The sequence below is a fragment of the Scyliorhinus torazame genome, chromosome 26, assembly GCF_047496885.1.
Source record: "Scyliorhinus torazame isolate Kashiwa2021f chromosome 26, sScyTor2.1, whole genome shotgun sequence".
Lineage (NCBI taxonomy): Eukaryota > Metazoa > Chordata > Chondrichthyes > Carcharhiniformes > Scyliorhinidae > Scyliorhinus > Scyliorhinus torazame.
This window is the reverse complement of record NC_092732.1, coordinates 6,237,021-6,258,665: the sequence shown is the minus strand read 5'-3', so window position 1 is coordinate 6,258,665 and position 21,645 is coordinate 6,237,021. Positions and strand designations below refer to the sequence as shown.

The window sequence follows — 21,645 nt, the reverse complement described above, 5'->3', positions numbered from 1 at the left end:
CTGCCATTTTCTGGAAACTTCCCACCTGTGTTAGTGTTTATAACACTGGGAGATAGTTCCATCTGAAGCTTCTTGCTGAGGTTATATTGTACATAGCACTGAGCGATAGTTCTATGTGAAATATTTTGTACTGCACATCACACATAGGGATAATTCTATGTGAATCTTCTTGCTCAGGTTATACTGTCCATCACACTTAAAGATAGTTCTATGTGACGCTTCTTGCTAAGGTTGTACTGTACATATCAATGTATGTGATTCTTATTGCTAAGGTTAGACTGCACTTCACACTTGGAAATAATTCTATGTGAAGTTTCCTATTACGTTTGTGCTGTACATAACAGAGTGTTCAATAAATGTAATGGTTGACAACATCCTCGATTTCAGTCACGGTAGCACAGTGGTTAGCAGTGCTGCCTCACAGTGCCAGGCAACTGGCTTTAATTCCAGCCTCCTGTGACTGCCTGTGTGGAGTCTGCACTTTCTCCCCGTGCCTGTGTCGGATTCCACCAGATGTTCCAGTGACTGCCCACAGTCCAAAGATGAACAGGTTATCAATGGTCCTTTCGTGTCTAAAAGGTTAGGTGGGGTTACTGTGTTATGGGATTAGGGAAGGGGCTTCACCGACTCTCATACACCCCTTCTAGACGGGAAGAGTATTCTCCTCTATTCTGATATGAAAAGTATTGGATTGAAAGGGTTAAACTGACACTGTTTGTTCCGTGACTGTGATTAATGTGAAGCTGCATTGAGCTTAATTCTGTCACTGGAGGGTTTTCCTCTTCTAATAATAAGCGATTCCTTTCAATGTGTTTTCACACACTGTCAGCGGGAGCATCAACTCCAGCACTGAAAGAGATCAGCGGCTTCAGATAGACCGAGAGGAGGGATCAGCATCTAAAAACAATCGATTGGAACATTAAAACGATAGATCAGAATCTGGCAACAATCAATCGTAGCGTTAAAGCAATGGGTGAGAATCTGAGATCAATTGATTGGAATGTTACAACTGTGGTTCGGCGTTTAACCAATGGACTTTATTGGTTTAATCATGGACAGTATATTTTAACATCCAGGATTTATTATGCACTCGAGATTATGCAAGCAGGATACTATCCGATCCTGGCTATTGTTGGTGTCCCTGGTAAGTCTCTCTATCCAGTTATAAATTCTATAAACTCGGTTTAACTGCACCACTGTTCTTGTCCTTCGCTCTGCCCTGTTTGGTGATAGAACATAGACCATAGAACGATACAGCGCAGTACAGGCCCTTCGGCCCACGATGTTGCACCGAAACAAAAGCCATGTAACCTACACTATGCCAATATCATCCATATGCTTATCCAATAAACTTTTAAATGCCCTCAATGTTGGCGAGTTCACTACTGTTGCAGGTAGGGCATTCCACGGCCTCACCACTCTTTGCGTAAAGAACCTACCTCTGACCTCTGTCCTATATCTATTACCCCTCAGTTTAAAGCTATGTCCCCTCGTGCTAGCCATTTCCATCCGCGGGAGGAGGCTCTCACTGTCCACCCTATCTAACCCCCTGATCATTTTGTATGCCTCTATTAAGTCTCCTCTTAACCTTCTTCTCTCCAACGAAAACAATCTCAAGTCCATCAGCCTTTCCTCATAAGATTTTCCCTCCATACTAGGCAACATCCTGGTAAATCTCCTCTGCACCCGCTCCAAAGCTTCCACGTCCTTCCTATAATGCAGTGACCAGAACTGTACGCAATACTCCAAATGCGGCCGTACCAGAGTTTTGTACAGCTGCAACATGACCCCATGACTCCGGAACTCAATCCCTCTACCAATAAAGGCCAACACACCATAGGCCTTCTTCACAACCCTATCAACCTGGGTGGCAACTTTCAGGGATCTATGTACATGGACACCTAGATCCCTCTGCTCATCCACACTTCCAAGAACTTTACCATTGGCCAAATATTCCGCATTCCTGTTATTCCTTCCAAAGTGAATCACCTCGCACTTCTCTACATTAAACTCCATTTGCCACCTCTCAGCCCAGCTCTGCAGCTTATCTATGTCCCTCTGTAACCTGCTACATCCTTCCGCAGTGTCTACAACACCACCGACTTTAGTGTCGTCTGCAAATTTACTCACCCACCCTCTAGGTCATTGATAAAAATGACAAACAGCAACGGCCCCAGAACAGATCCTTGTGGTACGCCACTTGTAACTGAACTCCATTCTGAACATTTCCCATCAACCACCACCCTCTGTCTTCTTTCAGCTAGCCAATTTCTGATCCACATCTCTAAATCAACTTCAATCCCCAGCCTCCGTATTTTCTGCAATAGCCTACCATGGAAGCCTTATCAAACGCTTTACTGAAATCCATATACACCACATCAACTGCTCTACCCTCGTCTACCTGTTCAGTCACCTTCTCAAAGAACTCGATAAGATTTGTGAGGCATGACCTACCCTTCACAAAGCCATGCTGACTATCCCTGATCATATTATTCCTATCTAGATGATTATAAATCTTGTCTCTTATAATCCCATCCAAGACGTTACCCACAACAGACGTGAGGCTCACCGGTCTATAGTTGCCGGGGTTGTCTCTACTCCCCTTTTTGAACAAAGGGACCACATTTGCTATCCTCCAGTCCTCTGGCACTATTCCTGTAGCCAATGATGACATAAAAATCAAAGCCAAAAGCCCAGCAATCTCTTCCCTGGCTTCCCAGAGAATCCTAGGATAAATCCCTTCAGGCCCCGGGGACTTATCTATTTTCAGCCTGTCCAGAATTGCCAACACCTCTTCCCTACGTACCTCAATGCCATCTATTCTAATAGCCTGGGTCTCAGCATTTTCCTCCACAACATTATATTTTTCCTGCGTGAATACTAACGAAAAAAAGTCATTTAGTATCTCGCCTATCTCTTCAGACTCCACACACAACTTCCCATCCCTGTCCTTGACTGGCCCTACTCTTACCCTAGTCATTCTTTTATTCCTGACATACCTATAGAAAGCTTTTGGGTTTTCCTTGATCCTACCTGCCAAATACTTCTCATGTCCCCTCCTTGCTCGGCTTAGCTCTCTCTTTAGATTACGGTTGAGTCTCTGTACCCAGCTTTTACATCAACAACACTCTGCAAAACGTTTGAGTGATTTTATATTTCAGTCTCTCCTCTGGCTCCTTGTGGAGTTGTTGCCATGGCCCGATATGCAGCCAATAAAATTATGATCCCGTTTTCATCATGTATGGCTCTCTTTTTTGTGAAAGACCCCGGTACATGTACAATGACTTCAGTCCCACTCATAGACTCTGTGGCCTACCCCTGACTCCATTCCTGTACAGGACACTGGTCCACACTGATTACCACCTCTGTTTACCCTTTAACCCTGAGCAGATTTCTGACCCCATATACATTCCATCATTAATGCTGTCGACAGACACCTCCAAAATATCATCCTCTTGCTGACCGCAGCTCTCAATGTGAATTCCAGAATCGCTTATTGGAATTCTCTGCTGAGCAGCGTCTCAGTTACAAAGCTGCAGAACCAAAATTCATCTCAAGCTCTGCTGTCCATATCCAATCCCTGACCAAATCCACTTCACCCATCGTTCTTGTGCTCCTTGACCGCTATCACCATAGCACTGGCATCGCCTTTCTTTTCTAACTCATCTGATCAAACACTTCCATGTCCTTTTATCCTGATTGCCTCACTCTCTGTCCATTTCCCGAAATGTTTGTCCTTGTTCCCGTTTACAGCGCCTGATACACTCACAACCTCCACAATCTCCCCGTCCCTAACGTCATGGTTGACAAGAGAGGTTGAATGTCTTGTTAAGAGGAAAAAGGTGACTTATGTAAGGCTGAGGAAACAAGGTTCAGACAGGGCATTGGAGGGATACAAGATAGCCAGGAGGGAACTGAAGAAAGGGATTAGGAGAGCTAAGAGAGGGCATGAACAATCTTTGGCGGGTAGGATCAAGGAAAACCCCAAGGCCTTTTACACATATGTGAGAAATATGAGAATGACTAGAGCGAGGGTAGGTCCGATCAAGGACAGTAGCGGGAGATTGTGTATTGAGTCTGAAGAGATAGGAGAGGTCTTGAACGAGTACTTTTCTTCTGTATTTACAAATGAGAGGGGCGATATTGTTGAAGAGGACAGTGTGAAACAGATTGGTAAGCTCAAGGAAATACTTGATAGGAAGGAAGATGTGTTGGGCATTTTGAAAAACTTGAGGATAGACAAGTCCCCCGGGCCTGACGGGATATATCCAAGGATTCTATGGGAAGCAAGAGATGAAATTGCAGAGCCGTTGGCAATGATCTTTTCGTCCTCACTGTCAACAGGGGTGGTACCAGGGGATTGGAGAGTGGCGAATGTCGTGCCCCTGTTCAAAAAAGGGACTAGGGATAACCCTGGGAATTACAGGCCAGTTAGTCTTACTTCGGTGGTAGGCAAAGTAATGGAAAGGGTACTGAAGGATAGGATTTCTGAGCATCTGGAAAGACACTGCTTGATTAGGGATAGTCAGCACGGATTTGTGAGGGGTAGGTCTTGCCTTACAAATCTTATTGAATTCTTTGAGGAGGTGACCAAGCATGTGGATGAAGGTAAAGCAGTGGATGTAGTGTACATGGATTTTAGTCAGGCATTTGATAAAGTTCCCCATGGTAGGCTTATGCAGAAAGTAAGGAGGCATGGGATAGTGGGAAATTTGGCCAGTTGGATAACGAACTGGCTAACCGATAGAAGTCAGAGAGTGGTGGTGGATGGCAAATATTCAGCCTGGATCCCAGTTACCAGTGGCGTACCGCAGGGATCAGTTCTGGGTCCTCTGCTGTTTGTGATTTTCATTAATGACTTGGATGAGGGAGTTGAAGGGTGGGTCAGTAAATTTGCAGACGATACGAAGATTGGTGGAGTTGTGGATAGTAAGGAGGGCTGTTGTCGGCTGCAAAGAGACATAGATAGGATGCAGAGCTGGGCTGAGAAGTGGCAGATGGAGTTTAACCCTGAAAAGTGTGAGGTTGTCCATTTTGGAAGGACAAATATGAATGCGGAATACAGGGTTAATGGTAGAGTTCTTGGCAATGTGGAAGAGCAGAGAGATCTTGGGGTCTATGTTCATACATCTTTGAAAGTTGCCACTCAAGTGGATAGAGCTGTGAAGAAGGCCTATGGTGTGCTCGCGTTCATTAACAGAGGGATTGAATTTAAGAGCCGTGAGGTGATGATGCAGCTGTACAAAACTTTGGTGAGGCCACATTTGGAGTACTGTGTACAGTTCTGGTCGCCTCATTTTAGGAAGGATGTGGAAGCTTTGGAAAAGTTGCAAAGAACATTTACCAGGATGTTGCCTGGAATGGAGAGTAGGTCTTACGAGGAAAGGTTGAGGGTGCTGGGCCTTTTCTCATTAGAACGGAGAAGGATGAGGGGCGACTTGATAGAGGTTTATAAGATGATCAGGGGAATAGATAGAGTAGACAGTCAGAGACTTTTTCCCCGGGTGGAACAAACCATTACAAGGAGACATAAATTTAAGGTGAAAGGTGGAAGATATAGGAGGGATATCAGAGGTAGGTTCTTTACCCAGAGAGTAGTGGGGGCATGGAATGCACTGCCTGTGGAAGTAGTTGAGTCGGAAACATTAGGGACCTTCAAGCAGCTATTGGATAGGTACATGGATACCGGTTAAATGATATAGTGTAGATTTATTTGTTCTCAAGGGCAGCACGGTAGCATTGTGGATAGCACAATTGCTTCACAGCTCCAGGGTCCCAGGTTCGATTCCGGCTTGGGGCACTGACTGTGCGGAGCCTGCACGTCCTCCCCGTGTCTGCGTGGGTTTCCTCCGGGTGCTCCGGTTTCCTCCCACAATCCAAAGATGTGCGGGTTAGGTGAATTGGCCAATGATAAATTGCCCTTAATGTCCAAATTGCCCTTGGTGTTGGGTGAAGGTGTTGAGTTTGGGTAGGGTGCTCTTTCCAAGAGCCGGTGCAGACTCAAAGGGCCGAATGGCCTCCTTCTGCACTGTAAATTCAATGATAATCTATGATTAATCTAGGACAAAGGTTCGGCACAACTTCGTGGGCCGAAGGGCCTGTTCTGTGCTGTATTTTCTATGTTCTATGTTCTAACCCGACGCCATATCTCTCCCTGACACCAGATTTCGCTGATACAGCCCCTCTTATCCCTGTGCTGTGAAAACCTCGATCCATAAATGGTGTAGCCACACAGCTGATCACTTCCAATGTGGCCTGTCCATCTCCCCATGTTGGACAGATATCGTGCTGTGGTGTATCCGGCGTGGGTACGTAATGTGTGGCAACTTCTGACTGTGACATCAATGAGCGTTTTTAAAAAATAAATTTATAGTACCTAATTATTTTTTTCCAATTAATTGACAATGTATCGTGGCCAATCCACCGACCCTGCACATCTTTGGGTTGTGGAGACGAATCCCACACAGGCACGTGGAGAATGTGCAAACTCCACACGGACAGTGACCCGGGGCCGGAATCGAACCCGAGTCAATGGCACCGTGAGGTTGCAGCGCTAACCACTGCGCCAGGGTGCCACCCTACTAAACTGTTTCAATCAATCTAGCAGACCCTGTGTTTTAATTTCCCCATTTTTGTGGTTCCATTCTCTCTCCAATTTGTCACATTCCATTTCCCCAGATCTCCACAACGTGTTGTCTTTAGGAATGTGTTTGAAGTGAATTTCTGTTCCACTGTATATCTCCCTTCTTTTGATTTTGTGTCCATTGAGTCACTGGTGCTGGTCAGACAGAGTTGAGAAAACATGAAATCCTGTCGCTTCAATTCCAGGAGTCTCCCGTACGGGGCTCCATGTTGGACAAAGATTTCAGCAGCTCTGACACATGTGATGGAAACTTGGTCGGTGGCAGTCCACTGAGCACCTGTGTTGGACACTCTCAGCTGAACATATGATCACCAGCATGAGGACCCCCCTTTCCTGTTATTAGAAGTGATCCAGAGAAATAATTTGCAGCTGCGGGGCTTTTGACTTACTTCTGTTATTGGATGGTCAGTGGAGGTGCGCGGATGGGTTTCAGGAGGTTGTGCTGTGAGCTATTGGACACATTCAGAGGGCAGAGGGAATTTGGTGACACAGCTATGGGCGAGGATTAGGGACTGTAGTTACAGAGTATCTGGATCGGTAACATGACCAGCAAATCGAGGCGAGGATGCAGAGAGCGGAAGCTCTGTAAAGAGAGAGGAGGAGGGGTTCTATCCTCCCAGTCCGGGTGTTACAAGCACACAGAGGTATTATCACTGAACTAGTAATCCAGTGGTAAAGGGCAATTCTCTGGGGACACAGGTTCCAATCCCACAACGGCAATTGGTGGAATTTGAATTAAATAAGAAACAAAGTCTGGAATCAAAAGGCTACTGATGGGCGGCACGGTGACACAGTGGTTAGCACCGTTGCTTTCCAGTTGAGAACCAGTGTTCGATCCCGGCCCCGGCTCACTGTCCATGTGGATGTTGCACATTCTGCGCGTGTCTGTGAGGGACTCACCCCCACAACCCAAAAGATGTGAAAGGTGGGTGGGTTGGCCACGTTAAATTGCTACTTAATTAGAAAAAATGAATTGGGTTCACTAAATTCATTTTTTTAAAGTCTAACGATGACCATGAAACCATTATATCTGGTTCACTAATGTCCTTGAGGGTGGGAAATCTGTCGTCTTTACCTGGTCTGATCCACATGTAACTCCAGAATCACTGCAATGTGGTTTAAACTTAACTGTCCTCTGAAATGGCCGCGAAATTTACTGAGTTGTTTCGAGGTGCTAGGAGGTCACAAATACATAAAACTGGATGGACCACCGAGCATCGACCTCAGATCGAGAAATAACAACAGCAAACCCTGCCCTGTGGACCTTGCAAAGTCCTCACTGTTAATGTCTGGGGGCTTGTGTGAGATTTGGGAGAGGGTCTCACAGACAAGTCAAACATCAGTCTGACGCTCGAACAACCTGAGACTGCTTGAATACCTGCAGCTCCTCACCCTCCTCGCTGGTGCTAACCAGCTGAATCCTAATGTCAGTGGGACAGTTCCTCCCCCTTCTCCCCTCTTCCCCACCACATCCCACCACCTGATAGAGAAGTAAAACACAATTTAACTTTATCGTTCGCTCCGAGGATATCCCAATACCCCCACAAAACCAGCGGAATAGAACAATGCAACGCCAACTAGAGGACAAAAGACACAAAAAACACATTTCGTAGACGTTAACTCCACCGATATGCAAACCAGACGTGAAGCAGAAATCCGCCGTGATCCCCATAGAAGTAAAACAGAAAAAGATCAGAAGAATTTCACCCTCAAAAAACAACAATTATATAACGGATTCCCCAATATTCTCCCAACCTACAGCAGATATAGACCAAACAAACCATCATCAATTTAAACCGAATTCTTGCTTCTTGATGAAGGTGTCCCCCTCCCTCGGTCTATCAAAGTAGCTGTCCCCTGACTAGCAGTAACTGCGGCCTGGTCGGGTACACCGGGCTGAACCTGACTTGGCAGTAACCGCGGCCTGGTCGGGTACACCGGGCTGAACCTGACTTGGCAGTAACCGCGGCCTGGCCGGGTACAGCATGCTGAACCGGACTTGGTAGTGACCAGTAGCCTGGCCGGGTACACCGGGCTGAAACTGACTTGGCAGTGACCCGCAGCCTGGCCGGGTACACCAGGCTGAACCTGACTTGGCACTGACCCGCAGCCTGGCCGGGTACACCGGGCTGAACCTGACTTGGCAGTGACCCGCAGCCTGGCCGGGTACACCGGGCTGAACCTGACTTAGTAGTAACCAGCAGCCTGGCCGGGTACACCAGGCTGAACCTGATTTGGCAGTGACCTGCGGCCTGGCCGGGTACACCAGGCTCAACCTGACTTGGCACTGACCCGCAGCCTGGCCGGGTACACCGGGCTGAAACTGACTTGGCAGTGACCCGCAGCCTGGCCGGGTACACTGGGCTGAAACTGACTTGGCAGTGACCCGCAGCCTGGCCGGGTACACCGGGCTGAAACTAACTTGGCAGTGACCCGCAGCCTGCCCGGGTACAGCAGGCTGAACCTGACTTTGCAGTGACCCGCAGCCTGGCCGTGTACAGCAGGCTGAACCTGCCTTCGCACTTTGCAGACGATACTAAAGTCGGTGGTGTTGTCGATAGTGTGGAAGGATGTAGCAGATTACCGAGGGATATAGATAAGCTGCAGAGCTGGGCCGAGAGGTGGCAAATGGAGTTTAATGTAGAGAAGTGTGAGGTGATTCACTTTGGAAGGAATAACAGGAATGCGGAATATTTGGCTAATGGTAAAGTTCTTGAAAGTGTGGATGAGCAGAGGGATCTAGGTGTCCATGTACATAGATCCCTGAAAGTTGCCACCCAGGTTGATAGGGTTGTGAAGAAGGCCTATGGAGTGTTGGCCTTTATTGGTAGAGGGATTGAGTTCCGGAGTCGGGAGGTCATGTTGCAGCTGTACAGAAATCTGGTACGGCCGCATTTGGAGTATTGCGTACAGTTCTGGTCACCGCATTATAGGAAGGACGTGGAGGCTTTGGAGCGGGTGCAGAGGAGATTTACCAGGATGTTGCCGGGTATGGAGGGAAAATCTTATGAGGAAAGGCTGATGGACTTGAGGTTGTTTTCGTTGGAGAGAAGAAGGTTAAGAGGAGACTTAATAGAGGCATACAAAATGATCAGGGGGTTGGATAGGGTGGACAGTGAGAGCCTTCTCCCGCGGATGGATATGGCTGGCACGAGGGGACATAACTTTAAACAAGGGGTAATAGATATAGGACAGAGGTCAGAGGTAGGTTCTTTACGCAAAGAGTAGTGAGGCCGTGGAATGCCCTACCTGCTACAGTGGTGAACTCGCCAACATTGAGGGCATTTAAAAGTTTATTGGATAAACATATGGATGATAATGGCATAGTGTAGGTTGGATGGCTTTTGTTTCGGTGCAACATCGTGGGCCGAAGGGCCTGTACTGCGCTGTATTGTTCTATGTTCTATGTTCTAGTAGGCTGATCCTGACTTGGCAGTGACCCGCAGCCTGGCCGGGTACACCGGGCTGAAACTGACTTGGCAGTGACACGCAACCTGGCCGGGGACACCGGGCTGAAACTGACTTGGCACTGACCCGCAATCTGGCCGGGTACACCAGGCTGAACCTGACTTGGCAGTGACCCGCAGTCTGGCCGGATACACCATGCTGAACCTGACTTGGCACTGACCCGCAGCCTGGTCGGGTACACCAGGCTGAAACTGACTTGGCAGTGACCCGCAGCCTGGCCGGGTACACCGGGCTGAACCTGACTTGGCAGTGACCCGCAGCCTGGCCGGGTACACCGGGCTGAACCTGACTTGGCAGTGACCCGCAGCCTGGCCGGGTACACCGGGCTGAACCTGACTTGGCAGTGACCCGCAGCCTGGCCGGGTACACCGGGCTGAAACTGACTTGGCAGTGACCCGCAGCCTGGCCGGGTACACCAGGCTGAACCTGACTTGGCACTGACCCGCAGCCTGGCCGGGTACACCGGGCTGAACCAATCTCCTTTCCTGTACAAGGCGGCCTTGTCCTTGTTGAAGGCTGCCCGCTTCCTTACCTGCTGACCTCCCACATCCTGGCATATCCACACGAGATTATCTTCCCATCTCCTATCCCGATGATTCTTGACCCATTCCAGGAGCAGCTCTTTCTCCTGGAAACTATGGCACTGCACTAGCATCGCGCCTGGCAGCTCGTTCGGTCGGGGATTGTCGCAAAGAGTCCGTTGGGCTCTACCCAATTCCGGCGGGGACCCGGGACTATCCTCCTGCAGCATTTTCCAGAATATTCGGGCAAGATATGGCGTAGTGATCAGTCCCTATACCCCTCCGGAAAGACCACGGCTCTGAATGTCTGCCTCCCTGTTTGGTTTTTGAGGTTATCCGCTTTAACATTCAGCGTCCTGTTTTCCACCGTCAGCTCGGCAATGTCAGCTTCTGGTGAGACTCATCAGCGCCTTCTCCATGTTCCCGATCACCTCGCCATGTTTGTTCACGCATTCCGCATTTTTCCTCATTTCACCCGGGCAGCGGCCGAGCTTCCTCAAATTCCTTCCATCGTGTTTCTTCCATCTGCCTTTATGGGTGTGTGTTTGTGTGTGCGCGTGTTGGAGTGTGCGTTTGGTTGTGTGTGTGTGTGAATGTTTGGCTGTATGTATACATGTGTGGGTAAGGGTGTGTGAGAGTCCGGGTGGGGTTTGCGCATTCTCCCCGTCTTTGCCTGGGTTTCATCCCCACAACCCAAAGATGTGCAGGCGAGAAGGATTTGCCATGCTAAGTTGTCCCTTATTTGGAATAAAATGCATTCGATACTATAAATTTATATTTTTAAAAAGTGTGTGAGAGTGTGTGTTTTGTAGTGTGTGTTTCAGTGTTTATGTTGTGTGCATCTGAGTGGGTGTATGTCGGGGCGGATTCCTTTCTGGGTATGGGTCCGTGTTTTGATGCATTTCTGGATGTGTGTGTTTATGGGTGTATCTGGATTTGGGCGTCGCTGTTCGTGTGGGTTTGTGCGCCGATGGATGTGGTTGTGTGCACGTGCGCACGTGGGTGTGCATATGGTTTTGTATGTGAGTATTGGTGTATGGTTGAATGTGTCTCTGTGTAGTTATGGGTGGAAGCTGATATGTGTGCGTGTGTTTGTGTTCGTGGGTGAGTGTGCGTTGGTAGGGGCCTAGGTATGTGGGTTTTTTGTGGGTGGATGAGTAAATCTGTGTGTGTTTCTGTATATAGTTATGTGTGCGAGTTATGTGGGTCAGGAGTGTGGTCCTGTGTATGGTGGGTCTGCGTGTTTTGCTGTGGATGTGCGCACGCACATATGGAAAGTGTGTGATTTAGTCTGTGTGTGGGTAGGTGTGTGGATGAATGTATGTATGTTTGTGTGTAGGTGGTTGTGTGTGGGTCTGAGAGTAGGAGTGTGTGTGTTTCTGTGTGTGTGCCAGTGTCTGGGTGTTTGTGGGTGTATGTATGTGTGGGTGGGTATGCATGTGTTTGGTAGCACCCTGGTGCAGTGGTTAGCGCGACAACCTCACGGCGCCATTGACCCGGGTTCGATCCCGGCCCCGGGTCACTGTCCGTGTGGAGTTTGCACATTCTCCACGTGTCCATGTGGGATTCGTCTCTACAACGCAAAGATGTGCAGGGTCGGTGGATTGGCCACGATACATTGTCACTTAATTGAAAAAAATAATTGGGTACGATAAATTTATCCAGATAGTTAACAGTAATTTAAATTATTTTTTTACTTTTAATTTTAATTTACGAATTAATTGACGCTATGTCAGTTAGAGGGGTGCAGTGCTCTGACTGTGAGATGTGGCAGGTCCGGGAGGCTTCCAGCGTCCCGGATGGCTTCATATGCAGAGAGTGCACCCAATTGGAGCTCCTCACAGACTGCATGGTTGGAGCAGCAATTGGAAAGCGTCCCCAAATGCATGGCGGAAAGCGTCATAGATCGCAGTTATATAAATGTGGTCACCCCCAAGGTGCAGGTACAGAAATGGGTGACCACCAGAAAGGGCAGGCAGTCAGTGCAGGAATCCCCTGTGGTTGTCCCCCTCTCGAACAGGAATACCCCTTTGGATACTGTCGGGGGGGGGGGGGGATAGCCTATCAGGGGAAACCAGCAGCAGCCAGAGCAGTGGCACCACTGCTGGCTCTGATGTTCAGAAGGGTGGGTCAAAGCGCAGAAAAGCAATAGTAATAGGGGACTCTATAGTCACGGGCACAGATAGGCGTTTCTGTGGACGTGAAAGAGACTCCAGGATGGTATGTTGCCTCCCTGGTACCAGGATCCAGGATGTCTCCGAACAGGTAGAGAGCATCCTGAAGGGGGAGGGCAAACAGGCAGAGGTCGTTGTACATCTTGGTATTAACGACATAGGTAGGAATGGGCATGAGGTCCTGCAGCAGGAGTTCAGAGAGCTAGGCAGAAAGTTAAAAGACAGGACCTCTAGGGTTGTAATTTCGGGATTACTCCCTGTGCCACGTGCCAGTGAGGCTAGAAATAGGAAGATAGAGCAGCTAAACACGTGGCTAAACAGCTGGTGTAGGAGGGGGGGTTTCCGTTATCTGGTCCACTGGGAGCTCTTCCGGGGCAGGTGTGACCGATATAAGAAGGACGGGTTCCATCTAATCTGGAGAGGCATAAATATGCTGGCCGCGAGGTTTGCGAGTGTCACACAGGAGGGTTTAAACTAGTATGGCAGGGGGTGGGCACGGGAGCAATAGGTCAGAAGGTGAGAGCATTGAGGGAGAACTAGGGAATAGGGACAGTGTGGCTCTGAGGCAGATCAGACAGGGAGATGTTGCTGAACACAGAGCGTCTTATGGCCTGAAGTGCATATGTTTTAATGCAAGAAGTATTACGGGTAAGGCAGATGAACTTCGAGCTTGGAATAGTACTTGGAACTATGATGTTGTTGCCATTACAGAGACCTGGATGAGGGAAGGGCAGGATTGGCAGCTCAACGTTCCAGGATTTAGATGTTTCAGGCGGGATAGAGGGGGATGTAAAAGGGGTGGCGCAGTTGCGCTACTGGTTAGGGAGAATATCACAGCTGTACTACGGGAGGACACCTCAGAGGGCAGTGAGGCTATATGGGTAGAGATCAGGAATAGGAAGGGTGCAGTCACAATGTTGGGGGTTTACTACAGGCCTCCCAACAGCCAGCGGAAGATAGAGGAGCAGATAGGTAGACAGATTTTGGAAAAGAGTAAAAACAACAGGGTTGTGGTGATGGGAGACTTAAACTTCCCAAATATTGACTCGGTCTCACTTAGTGCCAGGGGCGTTAACGGGGCAGAGTTTGTCAGGAGCATCCAGGAGGGCTTCTTAAAACAATATGTAGACAGTCCAACTAGGGAAGGGGAGGTACTGGACCTGGTATTAGGGAATGAGCCTGGCCAGGTGGTGGAAGTTTCAGTAGGGGAGCATTTTGGGAACAGTTACCACAAGTCAGTAAGTTTTAAAGTGCTAGTGGACAAGGATAAGAGTGGTCCTAGGATGAAAGTGCTAAATTGGGGGAAGGCTAATTATAACAATATTAGGCGGGAACTGAAGAACCTAGATTGGGGGCGGATGTTTGAGGGCAAATCAACATCTGACATGTGGGAGGCTTTCAAGTGTCAGTTGAAAGGAATTCAGGACCGGCATGTTCCTGTGAGGAAGAAGGATAAATACGGCAATTTTCGGGAACCTTGGATAACGAGAGATATTGGTGGCCTCGTCAAAAAGAAAAAGGAAGCATTTGTCAGGGCTAGAAGGCTCGGAACAGACGAAGCCTGTGTGGAATATAAGGAAAGTAGGAAGTAACTTAAGCAAGGAGTCAGGAGGGCAAGAAGGGGGTCACGAAAATTTATTGGCAAATAGGGTTAAGGAAAGTCCCAAGGCTTTTTACACGTACATAAAAAGCAAGAGGGTAGCCAGGGAAAGGGTTGGCCCACTGAAGGATAGGCAAGGGAATCTATGCGTGGAGCCAGATGAAATGGGCGAGGTACTAAATGAATACTTTGCATCAGTATTCACCAAAGAGAATGAATTGATAGATGTTGAGTCTGGAGAAGGGTGTGTAGATAGCCTGGGTCACATTGAGATCCAAAAAGACGAGGTGTTGGGCGTCTTAAAAAATATTACGGTAGATAAGTCCCAGGGCCTGATGGGATATACCCCAGAATACTGAAGGTGGCTGGAGAGGAAATTGCTGAGGCCTTGACAGAAATCTTTGGATCCTCACTGACTTCAGTTGATGTCCCCGAGGACTGGAGTACAACCTATGTTGTTCCTCTGTTTAAGAAGGATAGCAAGGATAATCCAGGGAACTACAGGCCGATGAGCCTTACTTCAGTGGTAGGGAAATTACTGGAGAGAATTCTTCGAGACAGGATCTACTCCCATTTGGAAGCAAATGAACGTATTAGTGAGAGGCAGCATGGTTTCGTGAAGGGGAGGTCGTCTCTCACTAACTTGATAAGAGTTTTTCGAGGAGGTCACTAAGATGATTGATGCAGGTAGGGCAGTTGATGTTGTCGATCTGGACTTCAGTAAGGCCTTTGACAATGTTCCTCAAGGTAGACTAGTACAAAAGGTGAAGTCACACGGGATCAGGGGAAAGGTGGATACATAACTGGCTAGATCATAGAAGGCAGAGAGTAGCAATGGAAGGATGCGTTTCTAATTGGAGGGCTGTGAACAGTGGTGATCCACAGGGATCAGTGCTGGGACCTTTGCTGTTTGTAGTTTCTAGAAATGATTTGGAGGAAAATGTAACTGGTCTGATTAGTAAGTTCGCAGACCACACAAAGGTTGGTGGAATTGCGGATAGCGATGAGAACTGTCAGATGATACAGCAGGATTTAGATTGTTTGGAGACTTGGGCGGAGAGATGGCAGATGGAGTTTAATCCGGACAAATGTGAGGTAATGCATTTTGGAAGGTCTAATGCAGGTAGGGAATATACAGTGAATGGTAAAACCCTCAAGAGTATTGAAAGTCAGAGAGATCTAGAAGTACAGGTCCACAGGTCACTGAAAGGGGCAACACAGGTGGAGATGGTAGTCAAGAAGGCATACGGCATGCTTGCCTTCATTGGCCGGGGCATTGAGTATAAGAATTGGCAAGTCATGTTGCAGCTGTATAGAACCTTAGTTATGCCACACTTGGAGTATAGTGTTCAATTCTGGTCGCCACACTACCAGAAATATGTGGAGGCTTTAGAGAGGGTGCAGAAGAGATTTACCAGAATGTTGCCTGGTATGGAGTGCATTAGCTATGAGGAGCGTTTGAATAAACTCGGTTTGTTCTCACTGGAACGAAGGAGGTTGAGGGGTGACCTGATAGAAGTCTACAAAATTATGAGGGGCATAGACAGAGTGGATAGTCAGAGGCTTTTCCCCGGGGTAGAGGGGTCAATTACTAGGGGGCATAGGTTTAAGGTGAGAGGGGCAAGGTTTAGAGTAGATGTACGAGGCAAGTTTTTTACACAGAGGGTAGTGGGTGCCTGGAACTGGCTACCGGAGGAGGTGGTGGAAGCAGGGACGATAGTGACATTTAAGAGGCATCTTGACAAATACATGAATAGGATGGGAATAGAGGGACACGGACCCAGGAAGTGTAGAAGATTGTAGTTTAGTCGGGCAGCATGGTCGTCACGGACTTGGAGGGCCGAAGGGCTTGTTCCTGTGCTGTACATTTCTTTGTTCTTTGTGTGTATGTGGCTGTGGATGTATGTGTGTGTGTGTGTGTTTTTCAATGGATGTGTAGGTGTATGTGTAGTTGTTATCATGTCTGAATGCATGTGTGTTTGGGTACGGGTGCTTGGATGCCTGTGAGTGTGTGTGGGTAGGTGCCTGTGTGGGTGTGTTTGGTGTGGGTGTATGCATATGTGTGGTTGTGTGCAGTTATGTACGTCTGTGTGTTAGTGTGTGCATTGGCGATTCTCTGACTCTGTGGATACATGTTTGTGTAGTCAGTGTGGTGTGTGTGAGAGAGTAAGTTTAGTAATGTGTTTGTGGGTGTGTGGGAACTTGTGTGTCCGGTGGATATTTGTTTTGGTGTGTTCTGTGTGCAAGTCTAGGTGTGTGGGTGTAGGTATGTGTGTTTGTGATGTGTCAATATTTGTGTCTCTTTTTGTGCAGGTGAGTGTGAGCGTGGATGCATCTGTGGGTGTGAGGTTGGATGAGTGTGGGTTTGGTTGTGTGTGCCTGTATATCTGCGTATTTGTGAATTTGGTTTTGTTGTTGTGTTTCTGTTTGCGTCCGGGGCGTGTGCGTGTGGGTGCGTATTTGAATGTCAGTGGGTGTGTGTGTCTGTGTAGATGTGGATGTTTGTGTGTGTGCACACGACTGGATGTGTGTATGTGTGCTGGGTGTGGGGGTCAGTGTGGTTGTTCCCGTGTGTGGGGATGTGAAGGTGTGTGGATGAATGTGTATGTGTAGGTGTTGATGGGAGCATGTCGGTGTGCGTGAGTGTGATTGGGTGAATGTATGGGTTGCGTGTGATTGTGAGTGTGTGGGGAGTGTGTGGTTGTGTGTGGGTGTGTATGTCGCTGTTTGTGTGTGTATGTCTGCCTGCAGGTGTGTGGGGCAATGTGTGTGTGTGCATGTGCGTGTTTGCCTGCGGCTGCATGTGAGTGGTTGTTTATATGGCTGAGTGTTTGGATCTCCGGGTGTGGGTGTGTGTGTTGGGGGGTGCCATGGTTGTGTGTGTGTGTGGTTGGGTGTGTGTGTTTGTGTGTCTGAGTTTGGTGTAGGTGTGTGTTGGATAAGTGTGTGTGTGAGGATGTGTATGTGTCTGAGGGTTTGTGTGGGTTTGAAGGTGAGTTCAGGTTGCATATCAATGCGTGGGTATGCATGGATATGTGTTGGGTTTGCCTGATGTGGCTGTCATCCTGTTGCTGTGTGTATTTGCGTGTGCGCAGGTCATTGTAATTGTACATGTGTGTATGTGAGTGGATGTCAGTGTGTCGGAGTGTGGGCCTGAGTGTGTGGGTGTGAGTATGTCAGTGTCTGGGCCTATATTATTTGGGTATGTTTGCCAGGGTGTGGGTGTGTCTGTATTTGTGTGTGTGGGTGTGTGACTGGATGTGTGTCTCTGTGATGTCTGTGACTATACGTATTTTTTCATCTCTGTGTATGTGTGTATGCACTTGTGTCTCAGTGTGCATGTGTGTGCATTTGTGTCTCTGTGACTATGAGCGTGTACATTTGTGTTTCTGTGTATGTGTGTGTATTTGTGTCTTTGAATGTGTGTATTTGTGTCTCTGTGAGTTTGTGTATTTGTGTTCTCAGTCTGGGCGTGTGTATTTGTGTCCCACTGTGTCTGTCATTGTGTTTATTTGTGTCTCTGTTTGTCTGTGTGTATTTGTTTATCTGTTTCTGTGAGATTATGTACTTGTATATCTCTGTGTCTGTAAGTGTGTGTATTTGTGACTCTGTGTGAGTGTGTATATATGTGTCTTTGTGTCTGTGAGTGTGTGTATTTGTGACTCTGTGTGAGTGTGTGTATATGTGTCTTTGTGTGTAAGTGTGTGTATTTGTGACTCTGTGTGAGTGTGTGTATATGTGTCTTTGTGTCTGTAAGTGTGTGTATTTGTGACTCTGTGTGAGTGTGTGTATATGTGTCTTTGTGTCTGTGAGTGTGTGTATTTGTGTTTCTGTGTCTGTGAGTGTGTGCATTTGTTTGCCTTTGTTTACACTATCTGAATCAAAGGGTAATGCATTCCCCCGCCTGATGTATAATTCCATTGTTTATTCCCTTTCCTCACAGTGAACCTCATCACAATTGTGATCCTGAAGAAAAGAAATTGTGGACTGTCGAAATGTGTCACTTGCTACCTGATGGCCATGGCAATGGCGGATCAACTGGTAATTATTCTGGACCTGATATTGAGACAGATTCCCATTGTTTTTGTGGAACAATTTGATTTCCTGGGGTCCATCCCCTTGTGTAATATCCACGCCGTCCTGCTTTTTGCAGCCACTGACTGTTCTGTCTGGTTCACCGTCACTTTCACGTTTGATCGATTTGTGGCCATTTGTTGCCCGAAGCTGAAAAGTAAATATTGCAGCAAGAAAACGACGTCTGTGGTTCTGGGAATAGTGACTGTGCTGAGCTGTTTGAAGAACATTTTCTGGTATTTTATGTTCTCGACTGGGTACCGGATGGCGAACACTCCCTGGTTTTGTCTAGTGCCAGATTATGTTTATTACTCTCCAGTCTGGGGAGCAATCGATTTCCTGCACAACATTCTAACCCCGTGTGTTCCATTTGTCCTGATTCTGCTGCTCAATGTTTTCACCGTCAGACACATTGTCGTTAGCAGCAGGGCCCGCAGGAGACTCCGGACTCACAGCAGTGGGGTGCGTCCCAGAGACCCAGAGATGGAGAGTCGTAGGAAATCCATCATTTTATTGTTCATTATCTCAGCCAATTTCATTCTGTTGTGGTCAATGTTCATGGTTTATTCTATATGGTACCGGATGCTTTATTTCGGGTATAATTCTATACACTTACATAATTTTGTTATGGAATTGGGCGTCATGCTGCAGCTTCTGAGCTGCTGCACAAACACTGCAATTTACGCCGTGACACAGACTCAGTTCAGACAGCAATTGAAGAATGTTTTGAAATTCCCCTTCACTCCATTTCTTCAATTCATTAGATGCTGAGAGGGAACCCCGCCAACACGGTATTTCTCTTCTCGCATTGGCCACTGCACATCACTAAGCATGCCTTTGGGCATCTTCGGTTGCCAGGGGATAACGTGGGCGGCCATCATGCGTTGTTGGGGAGACGGTGGACCACTATCTTCCATTGCCGGGGAGATGGTGGGTCACCATCTTGCGTATCCAGGTTAGCATTGTCCGTGAACCGTGGCCCGCACGGTAGAAGCGGCGTCGGCGACGTGTCTTTGTGTTTCTTTTGTTTTTTAAAACTATCTCCAGGTCGGAGTTTGTGCTTTTTAGAATTTCAGTCACTATGATCACATTTCGGAAGAGTGGCTTCTTCCTCTTTATTTAAAATTAACGGCACGAAGTCTTACAACACCAGTTTAAAGTCCAACTGGTTAATTTGGAATCACTAACTTCAGGCGATTCACCTGATGAAGGAGCTAAACGCCGAAAGTTCGTAATTCCAAATAAACCTTTTGGACTTTAGTCTGGTGTTGTAAGACTTATTACTGTGCCCACCCCAGTCCAACGCCGGCATCTCCACATGATTAAAATTAACGGTGGTGGAGGGAAGAGGAGGGACCGCGGAGACACCACGCCCGCACCTTGTCCTCAGGGACCTGGATGTTCCAGCCAAAGAGCAGAGGCCGAGTTGGGGGTGCAGGTCGAAGAGGTGACACCGAGAGGAACATCAGGCAATGCACTGACAGCTGTAGCAACCCTCGGCGTCCAGGAGGAGGAGTGGATCAAAGCATGGAAAATATGTCAAGAGAAATAACTCCGCTCACACAAAGAATATTATAATGTAGTTAAAAATATACAAATAGCCAAATGTGTGAATTGGAGAAATTTCCCTTTTAAGAAAAATAAAAAACCCAGATAAATGGTGTGTGTGTGTGGGGTTGGGGGGGGGGGGGTGGGGGGGGGGGGGGACACAGTTCACCGACAATGTCCCTTATAAACAGGGTGTGTGGTTGGGGTTGAGGGACATAGTTCTCCGACAGTGCCCGTGATATATGGGGGATGGGGGAATGAGCGACAGAGTGCCAGAATACTGGAGGATAGCCAATGATGTTCCCTTGTTCAAGACGGGGAGTAGAGACAACCCCTGTAACAATAGACCAGAGAGCCTTACTTCTGTTGTGGGCAAAATCTTGGAAAGGTTTATAAGAGATAGAATGTATAATCACCTGGAAAGTAATAATTTGATTAGAGGTAGTCGACACGGTTTTGTGAAGGGTAGGTCGTGCCTCACAAACCTTATTGAGTTCTTTGAGAAGGTGACCAAACAGGTGGATGAGGGTAAAGCAGTTGATGTGGTGTATATGGATTTCAGTAAAGCGTTTGATATGGTTCAGCGCGGTAGGCTACTGCAGAAAATACGGAGGCATGGGATTCAGGGTGATTTAGCAGTTTGGATCAGAAATTGGATAGCTGGAAGAAGACAAAGGGTGGTGGTTGATGGGAAATGTTCAGACTGGAGTCCAGTTACTAGTGGTGCACCACAAGGATCTGTTTTGGGGCCACTGCAGTTTGTCATTTTTATAAATGACCTGGAGGAGGGCGTAGAAGGATGGGTGTGTACATTTGCAGATTACACTAAAGTCGGTGGAGTTGTGGACAGTGCTGAAGGATGTTACAAGTTACAGAGGGACATAGATAAGCCGCAGCGCTGGGCTGAGAGGTAGCAACTGGAGTTTAATGCAGAAAAGTGATTCATTTTGGAAGGAATAACAGGAAGAAAGACTACTGGGCTAATGGTAAGATTCTTGGCAGTGTGGATGAGCAGAGAGTTCTCGGTGCCCATGTACATAGATCCCTGAAAGTTGCCACCCAGGTTGAGAGGGTTGTTAAGAAGGCGTACGGTGTGTTAGTTTTTATTGGTAGAGGGATTGAATTTCGGGGCCATGAGGTCATGTTGCAGCTGTACAAAACTCTGGTGCGGCCGCATTTGAGTATTGCGTGCAATTCTGGTCGCCGCATTCTAGGAAGGTTGTGGGAGCATTGGAAAGAGTTCAGAGGAGATTTAACAGACTGTTGCCTGGTATGGAGGGAAGACCTTATGAAGAAAGGCTGAGGGACTTGAGGCTGTTTTCGTTCGAGAGAAGAAGGTTAAGAGATTACTTAATTGAGGCATACAAGATGATCAGAGGATTGGATAGGGTGGACAGTGAGAGCCTTTTTCCTCGGATGGTGATGTCTAGCACGAGGGCACATAGCTTTAAATTGAGGGGAGATAGATATAAGACAGATGTCAGAGGTAGGTTCTTTATTCAGAGAGTAGTAAGGGTGTGGAATGCCCTGCCTGCAACAGTATTGGACTCGCCAACACTAAGGGCATTCAAATGGTCATTGTATAGACAGATGGACGATAAGGGAATAGTGTAGATG

At 47.6% G+C, this 21,645-nt stretch overlaps 1 protein-coding gene across 1 annotated transcript; it reads left to right on the top strand.

Moving 5' to 3' along the window:
- The first annotated feature begins 896 nt into the window (after window positions 1-896).
- On the top strand, window positions 897-19,251 carry LOC140402832 (probable G-protein coupled receptor 139). Its single transcript, XM_072490453.1, has 2 exons — window positions 897-1,144; window positions 18,350-19,251. The coding sequence occupies exons 1-2, from the start codon at window positions 970-972 to the stop codon at window positions 19,249-19,251; spliced, it is 1,077 nt and encodes a 358-aa protein (XP_072346554.1). The 5' UTR covers window positions 897-969.
- The last annotated feature ends 2,394 nt before the right edge of the window (window positions 19,252-21,645 follow it).